This window comes from Lepidochelys olivacea (assembly GCF_965140295.1).
Source record: "Lepidochelys olivacea isolate rLepOli2 genome assembly, chromosome: 7".
Lineage (NCBI taxonomy): Eukaryota > Metazoa > Chordata > Testudines > Cheloniidae > Lepidochelys > Lepidochelys olivacea.
In genome coordinates, this window is record NC_140417.1 from 126,079,985 (window position 1) to 126,094,332 (window position 14,348).

Genomic DNA, 14,348 nt, shown 5'->3' on the forward strand with positions numbered 1-14,348 from the left:
CACTATTCAGAGGAAACATTAAGAACAGTCCCACTTCGTCACACCCTGCAACCATCCACAAAGCCACCCTGCACACTCTCCTTTGCTGAGATGCCTTACACAAACCTTGACATGGGTTAGGTGCTGAGACCAGTCCTGTCTCATTGGTTCCTCATATGTCTCCGTCTGCCTGCAGCCAGCTGTTGTCTCAGACTTGGATTGGGAGCTCCGGGCGGCAGGGATTGTCCTTTTGTTCTGTGTTTGTGCAGCGCCCAGCACTGTGAGGGCCTGGGCCATGTCTGGGGAGCCTAGGCACTAGGGTAATACAAGTAACACATGATAATACAGTTGTGAGACCAGTAGCACCCCTGGGTGGACAGCTGGATTCTGGTAAACCCCTTCTCAAGCAACATAAGCTAAATCGAAAAGGGCTCCTGGCATAGATGCCGACTTTCCAATGTGCCAGGGGGTGCTCAACCCTTGGCTCTGCCCCAGGCCCCGCCCCCACTCCTCCCCTTCCCCCAAGGTCCCACCCCACCTCACCTCTTCCCACCCCCCACCCTGCCTCTTCCTGCCTCTGCCCCACCCCCTCCCTCGAATGTGCCCAGTCCTCCCCCCTCCATCACACCATGAAACAGCTGATTGCGGCAGGCAGGAGCCACTTGGGGGAAGAGGGGGAGGTGCCAATCTGCGGGTCCCACTAGCAGGCAGGAGGCACTGGGCGGGGAGGGGGAAGCTGCTGGGGGGCTGCTTTTTCCCTGTGGGTGCTCCAGCCCTGGAGCACCCCCGGAGTTGACACCTATGGCTCCTGTCATCCTGCAGTAAGAGCATCCACACTGGCATGGGGCACTATTCCAGTATAACAAGAACAGTCTAAAGTCACACCTGGGCTCATACATAACACATTCCCATGGAGACAAGGCCATGGAGGAGTTAGTGCCACCTGGCCTCATTATTGGTTCTACTCGGACACAGTGGCCTTGTGGGTTTCCCAGAATGCTTTGCGTTATTCCATTCTGAGTGTCTCGCAGACACCAGTGAAGACGCGGTCCCTGCAAGTCAGAGGTGTGTGGGCCTCATGCTGGGCCCAGTATCACTGTTAGTGCAGGACAGGGGGCATTCCCACTCCACCCAGATGGGGATACCTGGATCTGTGGCCTTGGGACCCCAAGAGAAGCTCTGGGATACTGTCTAATGGACCCTTCAGTCACCACAAGCCATGTGCAGCTACAGAGAAGGCAGACCATGGGGAGCGGCTTGGCAGGTGGCTGCAAAGTAGGGCTGAGTCGGGGATGCGGGTCAGTTACGGTCCCGACTTCTCTCCTGTCTCATTCAGTCTCTTATTTCTTTCCTCTTCATCTCTTCTCCCCATCCCTGCCTGGTCATTCTGGCCTGACCCCTCACTCTCTCCGTAGTGCCCGTCTCAGTGTCCCGTACCTTGGCCGTCAGCAGAGGGGAATCCCTGGCTGGCTCCCCAGGTAACGGCATGGCTTTCCCGCTCCGGCTTTTGGGAAAGGAAACCTCTGCATGCGCACGAGTGACAGGGACTGGCTCTGCACACGTGGCCGGGGGGCGCACCCTCCGTGTCATTCGGTACATCTAGGGGGGCACACGCTACAGCAGGCAGCATAGGAGCAGGGCAGAAGTGCCCAGCGTGTGAGACTGCATGTACAGAGCGGCACACCCAGCTATGGGACGCTGCATATGCACAAACAGCAGGGCTGTTACAAACACAAAGGGAAGGGTAACCACCTTTATGTGTGCAGTAACATTACATTTCTTCTGGCCAGAGGTACAGAATTACTCACCTGCAAGGGGTTAATTAGGTTGTTTAACCTAAGCTGGTAAAAGATAAGCTTAGGGGGTCTTTTATGTGGGTCCCCACATCTGTACCCCACAGTTCAAAGTGGGGAGGGAACCTTAACGGGGGCACGTGCTGTGGAAGATTCTGCGCTGATAGAGACGCACCTTCTGAAGAGCAAATGGACTGAGCCGTTGCCCGCCACCGGCCCCTGTGGCAGCCAGGCCCCGGGGGCCGAGGAGCAGCACTGCACAGTTACAAATGCAGGGAGGGGCTGGCAGGCGCACTACTGCCCCTGCATGTGCACACGTGTTAGTACCACAGCAGTGTGCTCGACACACTCGGCCACACACACTGCTGGGGCACTGGTGACTGGGCGGGGGGGGAGGGGTGTTGCTAAGTTGCTCGTGCGAACCTGTATTTTTCACTCCCCTGCTAAAACCCAACCACGGAGGACTATGAGCCAGCAGACAGGCAGGCTGGGTGGGGGACAGAGGAAGTAGGCACAGCATTAGGGGTAATGGGGCATGGTCCTGGGTTATGTTTGGGTTTTTATAAGTTTCATTTCTTGGCTGTATTTTTTTTGCTGATTGCTGCTCCTGTACATCCCTGTACCTGTCAGTCATGGATACACTCTCTGGTCAAGCAGTTCCCTCTCTGGGAATTACCATAATAAAAGGGTATTTGTACCAACAGAGCGAAGGTCAGAGAGACATTTACATCAGCAGTGCCGCAAACAAGCTGCCTTTGTTCTCTAATAAATCCACTGACCACTTTGAATCCCGCTGCATGTCAGAGCTGTCAATTAACATGATGGACAGGAGGCCCTGCTCTGCAGTGTCTGCCCCAGCATCAGACCCCGTTTATAACTCTACCCCTGGAATGCGGCTACACAGCCATGCTGCTGGGGGATTGTGGGTGGAAATTTGTAATTTGTACCAAACAACACTGGGAGCAATGAGCATCAACTCTTGCTGCATTAGAGCAAAGGGACTGCCAGGTGCCTTAAGCACAGCTCTCCAATTAGGTGAGAAGGCTGTCAATCAATATAATTGACAGGCAGCAGCTCTGGAAGAGCCTATTAATAGGAGCAAGCGGGCAAACAACCTAACCAGTTTTAAGTGGGATCCCGACACGCTAATGATCGGGATGGCCCAACAGGGTTGTTCGTGACAGCAGGGACTGGACTCCATGACCTAGGAAATCCCATCCTGTGCTACATTCCGAGCCCCCACACTCATGTGCATTCTGACGGCCTGTCTCTTCTGTCACCTTTATAAGATTCTGTACTTTAAAACCTGTTTCTGTGAGGACACCAGAGATTGAGCGACTGCTCCCAGACAGCAGGCCCCACATGGGAGAGAATAAACCTGCACCTGCCAGGCTGAACAGCTGCGATGCCTGACTGCCCCTCCTGGGGGTTCTCTCTTCCCAAATACTCACTGGGCTCAACTCCCCGGGTCCCTGTGCTAGCCCTGTGCTGTGCTGGGGAGCTGCGAGCGCTGCTGGCGGAGGGGTGAAGTGTGGGCAAGGCAGCGTCCGAAGGAGCAGTATCCCCTAGTTTTCACCTGCATGACTTCCACAATCTGCACCTTCTGCTCGGCCCCCTGCTCTCTGCATGGCGCTGCCCATTCCAACCCCGGAAGACAGCTCAGCCAGCCACAGCCTGCCTTTAGCTTCTGGTGTAAGCAGATGCTCAGAGGCCTTTCTCCTTGCAGCACAGGGAGCCAGGCTCTGCACTGCTTCCTCTTGCAGGGAGGGGACGGAGGGGGTCACTGTGGTCTGGAGAGAAGCAAAGACATCAGGGACCCCATCTGTCCAGAGGGTGAGAATCCCAGCCAGGCAGGAGCTCTAGAAAGCTTCTGGGATGCGTCCCTGGCACTTTAGCGTCTGCACTGTCCTGGTGCTAGAGAGCCAGGTGACAGAGTGTCAGTAAACAGGCTCTCACACTTTGCCTCCATCTCTGTCCCCTCCCCACCTCTAGTAAACCGATCACCATCTCACTGCAGCCGGCTGAATCGCTCCGAATCCCCAAACCGGGAACGCGACTGCGGGGGCAGCAACACCCAGCTGTACAGCAGCAGCAGCATCTACACGCCCGACTACTCCGTGTACATCCTCTGCGACGTGCAGTTTGTCAAGGTAGCCGCAGGGCTGTGGACCTCGCTGACGCTTTTCGGGGTGTCCGGGTGAATTGCTGCGCGAGGGAGCCGTGGCCGTGCCCAGCAGGGGGCGATCTCCCAAAGCTACCGACCGCAGGCAACACGCCGCGCTCCACTCCCGGCTCGCTCCCTCGGTGGGCTAATAATTTACACCCCCACTTGTCACACCGGAGCACCCAGCCCCTTGTCATCTGGGCACCCGCAATGTGCGCCGATCTGCTGCCTCCCCAGAAGCGGCACCCGAGTTTACTGGCTTCTCCTTAGTTCACTCCCCTTAGCACAAGGTAAAACCAAACCGAAGTGTATTTAACCAGGTTTGAGTTAAGGATTCAAACAAAGGCAAATTAAACAATTGAAAACACCAGGTTACAGGAAAAAGAAAAACAAAAAATGCAATGGTGGCCTAGTACCCCATGTGTCAGCACCCCCACTAGGCCAGACAGGGCACTGCATGGAGTCTGCTCGGATCGGCAGGGCCTTCAGGCTGTCCTTGTTTGAATCTCTCCCATCCTATTGTGGGGACAAGAACATTAATTTCTGCCCCACTGGGGTGTATGGGCTTCCCCTTATGTTTGACAGGGGCTAGCCAGCCCTTGTCCTCACCAGACCCGGAACCCCTTGGCTTTGCAAGGGGTGGGTAGGGAATCCCAGGCTCTCCCACTCCACTTGGTCCAGCTCAGGGCCCTTAATCCAGGCAGGCAGAACCAGTTCTCCACAATTCTCCTGCCCCAAGCTCCAGCTTACCTCCCTGGGGCTGTCAGCTGCTGCAGCCTGTGGCTCTGGCCGTCCCTCCCTTGGGCTCTTGCCACTCTGGGGCAGCTTCTCACCAGCTCGCTGGCAGCCCCTTCTTGCTCCTCTGGCCGCCTCCACCCCCTTCTAGGCTCTTTTATCCCCAGCTGTGGTCAGGCTGCCAATCAGCATGGCCAGTGGGTCCTGCATTAACTCCGTGGTCGCCAGGCCCACCTGAGGCCTATACACCCTATGACAGCAATCTATAGCCCATACTTATTAACAATTATTAATTAATTCCTGAGGGATTTCTCACCCAGTGGTCAGTCTGTACAGCGCTGTCCAGTCCAGGGAGCTGGGAGCCACTTTTCATGAGACGCTCCTGCTGGCAGAGCATTGACTGTGTAATGGAGATTCTCTTGGGCCATTTTGTCTTCTCTTACAGAGTACCAGACTTCGTCCCTTTTCAGAGCCAGGGTGCTTCATCAGCTCCAGCTTAGCCCTTAGGTCCCCGAGGCAGTCTTTTCTTGGGGTTCTTTGGTCTTTGAAAATGCTCCAGCCTGCATCTGGTCCAGCCTGCACATACAGGGTTGGGCTGGGTTGAAAGGTGTTGCTTGTTCTTATTCTTGAGTGTGTGACATCTGTCCCACCTCAGGTGATTACGCTTCACCTCCAACATAGGGTTTGGAACGTAATCATAGAATCATGGAAATGTAGGGCCTGAAGGGACCTCAAGAGGTCATCTATTCCAGCCCCCTGCACGGGAGCAGGACCATGTTAACCTAGACCCTCCCTGGTAGGTGTTTGTCCAACCTGTTCTTAAAAACCTCCAATGACAGGGATTCCACAACCTACCTTGGAAGGCTATTCTGGAGTGTAGCTACCTTTAGAGTTTGCAAGTTTTTCCTAATATCTACCCTAAATCTCCCCTGCTGCACATTAAGCCTGTTACTTCTTGTCCTACGTTCAGTGGACAAGGAGAACAATTGATCCCCATCCTCTTTAGAGCCGCCCTTAATAGATTTTAAGACTATTATCACGTCCCCCCTCATCTTCCTTTCTCAAAACTAAATATGCCCAGTTTTTTTTTTTACCCTTTCCCATAGGTCAGGTTTTCTAAATCTTTTATCAGTGTTGCTGCTCACCTCTGGACTTTCTCCAGTTTGCCCACATCTTTCCTAACATGTGGTGCCCAGAATTAGGGCTTGTCTTCACTACCGTGGTAAATCAACCTAAGTTACGCTACTCCAGCTATGTGAATAACGACTTCCCCCGGTGTCTTCGCTGCGCTGCATCCATGGAAGACGCTCTCCGGTCGACTTCCCTTACCCTTCTCGGGGAGCTGGAGTACCGGGTTCAACCGGAAAGCGCTCTGCCATCGATTTAGTGGATCATCGATTGCAGCAGCTTTAGCGAAGACAAGCCCATAGACAGAGTATCCAGCTGAGGTCTCACCAATGCCTAGAAGAGCAGGACGTTGACCTCCCGTGTCTTACGTATGACACTCCTGTTAATACACCCCAGAATTATAGTCACCCTTTTCACACCTGTATGACTCTGTTGACTCCTATTCAATCTGCGATCCACTCTAACCCCCAGATCCTTTCCAGCAGCACTGCCCCTAGCCAGTCAGTCAGTCCACATTTTGTGGCTCTACATCTGATTTTTCCTTCCTTTGTGTAGTACTTTGCACTTGTCTTTATTGAATGTCATATTGCTGAGTTCAGACCAATTCTATTTCTGCCCCCCCCAAGTGCATACAACCCCTCCCAACTTGGTGTTGTCCACTAATTTTAAAAGCATACTCTCCACTCCAGTATCCAAGTTATTCATGAAAATATTCAATAGTACCAGTCTCAGGCCTGACCCTGCAGGACCCACTGGATATGCCCTCCCAATTTGACAGCAAACCATTGATAACTATTCTTCAAGTATGGTCTTTCAACCAATTAAGCACCCACCTTATAGTAATTTCATCTAGACCACATTTTCCTAGTTTGCATTGAGAATGTCATGAGGAACTATATCGAAAACCATACTAAAACCAAGATATATCATATCTACTGCTCACCTCTATCTACTAGGTCAGGAACCCTGTCAAAGAAGGAAATTAGGTTGGTGTGGCATGATTTGTTCTTGACAAATCCATGCTGGCCATTCCTTATAACCCCATTAGCCTCTAGGTGTTCACAAATGGTTTAATAATTTGTTCCAGAGTCTTTTGAGGTATCGAAGTTAGGTTACCTGCTCTATAATTTCCCAGGTCTTCTTTGTTCTCCTTTTTTTAAAGCTAGATATTATTGTTACCCTTCTTCAGTCGCATCCGATGAAGTGAGCTGTAGCTCACAAAAGCTCATGCTCAAATAAATGGGTTAGTCTCTAAGGTGCCGCAAGTCCTCCTGTTCTTTTTGCGGATACAGGCTAATGCGGCTGCTACTCTGAAACCATCCTCCAGGAATTCTCAAAGTTAATTGCTAACGGCTCCAAGATTGTTTCAACTAGTTCCTTAAGTACCCTACCATGAATTTCATCAGGCCCTGCCAACTTGAATTCATCTAGCTTACCAAAATATTATTTAGCCTTATTTTGGCTTGTGTTCCTTCCCCCTTGTTGGCATTAAACACCTCATCCTCCTTGAGGTCATCTGTTAATAGCTCTCCTTCCCCATTAAGCAGCAGACCTACACTTTCCTTCATCTTTCTCTTGCTCCTAATGTATTTAAGGACCCTCTTCTTGTTGCCTTTTATGTCCCTTGCTAGGTGTAACTCATTCTGTGCCTTAGCCTTTCTGATTTTGTCCCCACGTGCTTGTGCTGGTCTTTTATACTCCTCCTTAGCAATTCATCCAGGTTTCCGCTTTTTGTAGGATTCCTTTTTGATTTTCAGATCATTAAATAACTCCTGATGGAGCCATTTTGGCTTCTTACTATTCTTTCTATCTTTCCTTTGCATTGGGATAGTTTGCAGTTGTGCCTTGAATATTGTCTCCTTGAGAAACTACCAGCTCTCCTGAATTCCTTTATCCCTTAGACTTTCTTCCCATGAGACCTAACCTACCAGTTCTCTGAGTTTGTTAAAATCTGTTTTTTTGAAGTCCATTGTCCTTATTCTGCTGCTCTCACTCCTTCCTTTCCTTAGAATCATGAAATCTCTCATTTTGTGACACTTTTGCCCAGATTGCCTTCCACCTTCAGATTTGCAATTCCATCCTGTTGGTCAGTATCAAGTGTAAAATGGCTGCTCACTTAGTTACTTCCTCCACCTGCTGGAACAAGAAGTTGTCCTCAACACATTCTAAGAACTTATTGTAAATTTTGTTTTTTGCCATATGACTTTTCCAAAAGATGTCTGGGAAGTTAGAGTCCCCCATTACTACTGTGTTGTGTGTTTTGGATATTTTTATTATTCTAGAAATGCTTCATCCAGCTCCTTTCTCTGATTTGGTAGTCTGTAGTAGACCCCTACCATGACATCATCTCTATTTTCCCCACTTTTATCTTTACCCAGGGCACTGACACCCACCTCCGTATGGACCTCAGAACAAGTGTATATATTCTTGATGTATAATGCAACACCTCTTCCCTTTTCCCAACTGACCTTTCTGAACAAGCTGAACCCTGCTATAGCAATATTCCAGTAAGCAGATTTATCCCACCAAGTCTCTGTGATGCCAGTTAAGTCATAATTAAGCTTATGTACTAATACTTCCAGTTCTTCCTGTTTATTCCCCATACTCCTTGAATTTGTATATAGACAGCTAAGATATTGAACAAATTCCCCCACTGATTTCACTCTTGTTCCTCCTATGACCCTATTGTAACTTTCCACGTCCCCCCACGCCAATCTAGCTTTGTGTTCAGGTCGCCTTTTTGAACATAATTTTCCACTTGTCACATAACTCTAAAAATGTTTTGTGTACAAGCATCCTGCAATAACCATGCTAACCAGCGAGTTCTTGGCTTTTGGCAGAGACCACCCACAACCCCTTTCAGTTAAATATTGGAAGGATTATATATGTCGAACACAGGAATAATACACCTGCCTGGGCACGTCTGTGTCACAACCTTCCCTTCCCCCTGCTGACTCCACAGGGCACTGAACAAACAGCAAGTGATGGAAAGTAACAGAAGCAGGGCGCTGGTGGGAGACCAGCTGCCCCATCAGGAGGTGCAACAGAGCCTTTCCAGCCACCCTCTCACTGCTGTGAGATGAGCTGGCTGCTATTGCCACCCCAGGGTGCTGGGCCCAGCTCGACTGCTCTCCAGTGATGGCTCATGCAGAGTTTGGCAATGCATGCTCTGAGTTGTCTCTACCAGCCACCCATACACAGGCCCCCTCCTTCTGCAGGCTCTGCCTAGCGCACCCAGTGCCTTTATGCAGTAAATAGCTCCATGATAAATAACCGGGTGGGGAGCAGCTGCTCCCCCAGTTGGAGGGGCCAGGGCATCATGTGGACTAGAGCTATTTGCTGTATCAGTGCGAACTTCCCCCCGTGCAGGGAGGAGCTGTAAGGCCTACGCACCACTGAAGTCTCCAAAACAAGAGTTAAGTAGGATGTCAGTGGGGCATGGTTGGATGCTGCCCCACACAAAGGTGAACGTCACCCCCAGGCAGGCAGCGTTGCTCCCCCAAGGACTTGGAGCCAGGCAGCTGGCCATGCCCCTGGAAGCTCAGCTCACACCCTGCTGCCCTACCAGGCAGCACCAGGGGAGCAGGCCATCCCCACGGCCTTGAACTCGCCCAGCTGAGCTTGCTTGTCTGTCCTGTGCCAGATCACCCGGCAGCAGTACCAGAATGCACTGGCAGCCAGCCGCATGGACAGCTCACCCCAGTCCCCCGACATGGAGGCGTTCAATGATGGCAGCTCCACCAACGCCCCGATGGCCTGGGGGACCCCACAGACCCCGAAGGAGGACCCTACCCCTACCCTCCTGAACGAGAGGAACAGCATCGTTTGTAAGTCACCCCACGGCCACCTGACGGCCAGTCCCACAGGCCAGCCACTCCCCACAGGCCTCCGACACTCCCTAGCACCCATGGGACCCTGACGCCACCAGCCGCACACACACATCCCTTCATGCTCGGGGCCTGGCCCGTGGCGTGTATTCACACCTGGGCCCCGATGCTCACACTGACACGCTCCCCCTCCCCGTGCCGCCACCCGCGCTGGGGACGGGGTGTCTCCCACAGGCAGCCGGTCGGATGGGCTCCAGAGCCCCAGCGACTCCATGTTCCTCCGCGTGGAGGGAATCCCCTTCATCAGGGAGGAGCTGGCAGACAACGAGGAGAACAGCAAGCAGCAGGGTAAGTCCCCGGGGTGGGATCAGGCCCATGGGATGGATGTGGATTGGAAGGGGTGGCTGCACTGGGGAGGGGGCGGGAATTGGAGGACGCAGCCACAAGGCACCCAAGATGCTCTGGAGAGCCCTGTCTGGAGATAGCACTGCTCTTACCTTCCTCCTTTGCAGCCAGCGAATGCTGTGACATCACCCTGGAGCAGGAGAGCCCGAACAGAGAGACAGCGAGTGGCACGTCCCCAAGCGGCACCGAGGAGACCCTGGGCAAGAAGCTGCTGAGGACACTGAGTGAGTGAAGCACCCAGCCAGCCCCATGGGAGGGCCAGCAGGGCAGAGGGGTACAACGTGGGAGCACGTAGCCCCCAGTGGTGTAGGGAGGCACGTAAGGGGGGCAGGAAAGCTGGGGCCCAAAACAGCAGTGGGGCTGCAGGTACCAGCTCCGCACCCAACAACGAACATGGAGTGAAAACCTGGGGCCCGAATGGGGAGACGAGAAAGGAAAGGAGCCTCCCCTACTACTGCCCCCCTTCACCTAGGCTCAGATCTACCAGCCCAGCCCCCTAGGGTCCCTCCCTTCCCGTTACGCTGCTTGTTGCTGGGCCTGGACAAGTACCGGGGCCCATGGAGCAGCAGCAGGGAGCCCAGCTCTCCATGGAGGCACCTCCCCTGGGGGCAGCAGGCGACTGTAGCATGGCTGAAGACTGGGGTGTTTGGGGGGCCTGGCTCCACTAGTTCCTAGTAGCCAGCAGCTTCCAGGTGCTATGAAGGGCCTGGGCTGTCCCCTCCCACCAGCGCAGCACCCCCAGGGTGGGACAGCGCTGTCTGGGGACCCGGGGGGCAGTGATCCCGGGATGGCTGCTGTGTGCAGGCGGGCAGAAGAGGAGGCAGTCCCCGGATGGCGAGACGACGCTGGAGGAGAATTCCAACCGAGCACCATTCATCACCTGAGCGGCAGCATGGCGGGAGCGCAGCGCTGGAGTCCCCGGGAGCCTGGAGGTGTGAACATGCCCCGCACTACTGCTGCTGCAAAGACACTTCCCCACCCCCACGCCCACGGCCTGCCACAGGCCCTGGGGACACACCCTTGCTCTGCCCTGGGCACATGCTGCAGGCCCTGAAAAGCTGGCCAGGAGGTACCATCAACCCTCTCAGACCCTCCCCCCCATCCACTACAGGGCTGGGGCTTTCTGCCCTCCTGCACTGAGCAGGCGAAAGCCTGGATGCAGTAAGCCCTGCCTGTCCCTTGCCAGAGTCTGGTAGGGCTGTAGCTTGTCTGTCCAGGTGCTGGGTGTGGTCTTCAAAGCGGCACGGGAGACAGGGCGGTGTGTTGAACCTGGCGGTGCTGTTCAGGCCAGTGGGTCTTTTGGTGCCGGTTCCATGTGGGGGGGGGCGGCGTAGAGTCCCCCCACCCCAACAGGAACACATCCATAATGCTTTCAAAACCAGCGTCTGCCCCTCTGGAAAGCTGCTCTCAGGCAGGTTGATCTATGGAATTAGCAGGTGCAGCCTGTATGGGATCCTGCCATGTCCTCGTTTAGGGAGTCCCCAAGCTGCTGAATGCAGGCCCTGAGACTTTACACCCTGCAGCCTGGCTCAGGGTGGCACTAGGAGGGTGGGAGGCCCGGGGGGGCTCTGGAGAGCAGGGAGGGGGAACGACGAGCATTAAACAGCTGCTTTTCTTTCAGGTCTGCAGCCTGAGCGCGTCCTGCAGGGGGTCATGTGCAACAGCAGCGGGTTTGCACGCCGCTGCCGGCCCACCCAACACCTGCCCTCCCTCCAGGACACGCGCAGAGCCCCAGGCGAGAAGAGCAAGGCCCCCGGGTGAGACTGAAGCAGAGGTGGCAGCCCTGGACTTGCCAGGAAGTCAGGGCACGTGGCCGGCTCCTGCCCGGCTTTCCGTCTCAAAGAGGAGAAGAGGAAGAAGCAGCAGTGCCTGGGGCATGGTTCCCCTGCTGCGAGAAGCAGGAAGGGGTGGCCCCGAGCATCATTTAATACTTTACAGCAGCTCCCAGCCCCTTCTGAATCAGGGCCCCATAGCACTGAGCACTGCAGCCATAACGAGACGTGGCTCCTGCCCCAAGGAGTGCCATGCTCCGGGCAGTGCCTGTCCCCTCCCACCACACCCAGTGTGACACTCAGGAGGCTGCTGCACGTGTGTGCAATGACAGTCAAAACCTGCCCTCGCACTTCAGCCTGGCCCCTGGGAGCACTGAACTGCCCATCCCACAGACACTGCCCCAACCCGGGCACTAGCCAGTTGTGGGCCTCAGGCCCCGCCCAGTGCTGAGTGTATCTGTCCCCTTCCCCCCAGGAAAGGGAAGCTCAGAGCTGTGCTTCAACCACCATGGCCCTGTGAGAGGCCTCAGCTCAGAGCCAGGTGTTGACATCGGAATGGGAGAGAGTTTTAAATCGCTGCTATAGAGGCTGAACACAATGTACTTTACATTAAAAGCCATCCCTCCGCGAGCAGCTCCGCCTCTGTCTGGGCCAACGCAACAGCAGTTGCTGTAACAGCCCAAGCTGTGCCAGGATCTCTTCCCCACAGAGATGGGGGGCCTCGCTGCTGCATGGCGCAGCTGCTCCGTTCCCCAGTAGTTACCAGCACGAAGGGGAAAGCAACCTCTGCCTGCAGCATGGACAACCTGAGAGCCCGCTCTGCCTGCAGCGGAACAAGCTGCATCCTAATCCCCCTCTCCCCAAAACAGCCCCCTTAGTGCTAAGCCTGCTAGCTTCAGAGCTGCTGCCAGCCTGGGGGGCAGATTCCCGCTCCCCCAGGAGACTGGTGCAGAGTCACGTTGCCTGGCAAGCAGCCTTCCCTCACATTCAGCCTCAGGTTTCCCTTTCTAAGTGCCAGCCCATTGCCCCACACTCTCTTCCACCTTGCCCTTGCTCCTATTATTCGTTGTAGCACTTTGGCACCCTCCCCCCTGAGCTCAGGCGGCCCTGGGGAAGGCTGTATTCAAAGCTTTTCTCTCTGCAAGGGGGGAGGCAGCCCTGGAGGGGGATTTCCCCACAGCAACACGCAGGCACATAGAGAGCAGAATGCTAGCCCTGAGCTCTAAGCACTGGACACACTTCCTCCCCACGCTCAGTAAGACCATCACATGATTTAACACACAGGAGAGGGAGTCAGGGTGCCTGGGTTCTGCTACCGCCTCCCTGTAGGGCCATTTAAAGCTCTGAGACAGAGCATGGCCCAGCATACGCTGGAGAAAGCCCTTTTCTCAGGGGGCTCTGCAGGACTAACGCGTTAACAGAGTGTAGTGAAAGCATGGCACTGAAGGGAATATTAAATGTAAACTAGCCATCTCTAAAGTACCGTGTAGAGCCAGAGAAGTAGCTACTCCATCCTCTTAATGTCAGACTGCAGACTGGGTGAAGAACCTGTTTGCCAGTGCTGTGGCCAAGAAAGGCTGTGATTAATTTTGTGGCTGTCGCAGACTAAGAGACACAAAACGTGATGGGTCTAGAAGGCAAATGGAAGCCGTATGAGCTTTTAGGCACCGCTGCCCTCATGCCCCAGCGAGAGAGCCCTGCATAGGGTAACCAGATGTCCCGATTTTTGGATCTTTTTCTTATATAGGCTCCTATTACCCCCCACCCGTCCCAATTTTTCCACATTTTCTGTCTGGTCACCCTACCTCTGCAGGCCCGGTTGCACAGGCCCCTGCTTCCTCCCAGTCACGCCTGCCTCACTAATGGGGGAGCACCTGCATGGCAGTAGGGGCTGCACCTACACAGGGCATCTTCTTGGTGTTCTCCCTCCATTGCTCCCACAGCTGGAGATATAGCTGAGAAGTGAAATACAGGACGTTCCAGCCACCCTTCAAGTCTCCAAGATGAGCCACATTTGGCCCAAATCAGTGCAGCAATTTGAGTTCTGAACAGAGCCATGGGAGCTGCATGGTAGAGATTCTGTTGATCTGGCTCAGCAGAGTTCGAGGGGGAGGAAAACAAGAAGTCATGCACGGGACAGGAGCCTCCAAGGAAAGGCCCCTCCACACACACATCCTGTGGCACAAACAAGAACTGTGATACAGCAAAGGGTGCATTGTGCACTGCACTCAACAGCACTTTTCCTTTGAAGGGAAGAATTCCTTTCCCTTTTACAGGTGGGGAGGAGGTACAGAGAGGTTAAGTACTTGCCAAGGGTCACAGTACGGCTGTCCAGTTCCCACTCCTGTGCTTCAAACACTGCAGCTGGACGGTGCATCCCTGCAACCCCACTTCTCGAACACCCCCCAATTTGTGCCCTTTCCAGCACAGTGTGTACACGGTGCTGTTCTGTGAAGCAGCACAACACTTACAAATGCCACTCCACAAAGTGAGCTTAACCCAGCAGAGTGGCTAAACTCCAGACCTGACCTTCTGCTGTGATGGA

The 14,348-nt window shown here is 54.1% G+C and overlaps 1 protein-coding gene across 1 annotated transcript in view; it reads left to right on the forward strand.

Annotated features, from left to right (window-relative positions):
* CNNM1 (cyclin and CBS domain divalent metal cation transport mediator 1) overlaps positions 1 to 12,436 on the forward strand; it is a gene marked incomplete at its 5' end in the record, with an annotated part of 61,242 nt that extends 48,806 nt beyond the window's left edge. The window contains 5 exons of the mRNA XM_084633183.1: positions 3,765 to 3,922; positions 9,443 to 9,626; positions 9,861 to 9,974; positions 10,139 to 10,255; positions 11,653 to 12,436. Coding sequence (XP_084489309.1) covers positions 3,765 to 3,922; positions 9,443 to 9,626; positions 9,861 to 9,974; positions 10,139 to 10,255; positions 11,653 to 11,792 — 713 coding nt within the window. The 3' untranslated portion in view covers positions 11,793 to 12,436. The remainder of the gene's footprint in view (positions 1 to 3,764; positions 3,923 to 9,442; positions 9,627 to 9,860; positions 9,975 to 10,138; positions 10,256 to 11,652) is intronic.
* Between the last annotated feature and the right edge of the window lie 1,912 nt (positions 12,437 to 14,348).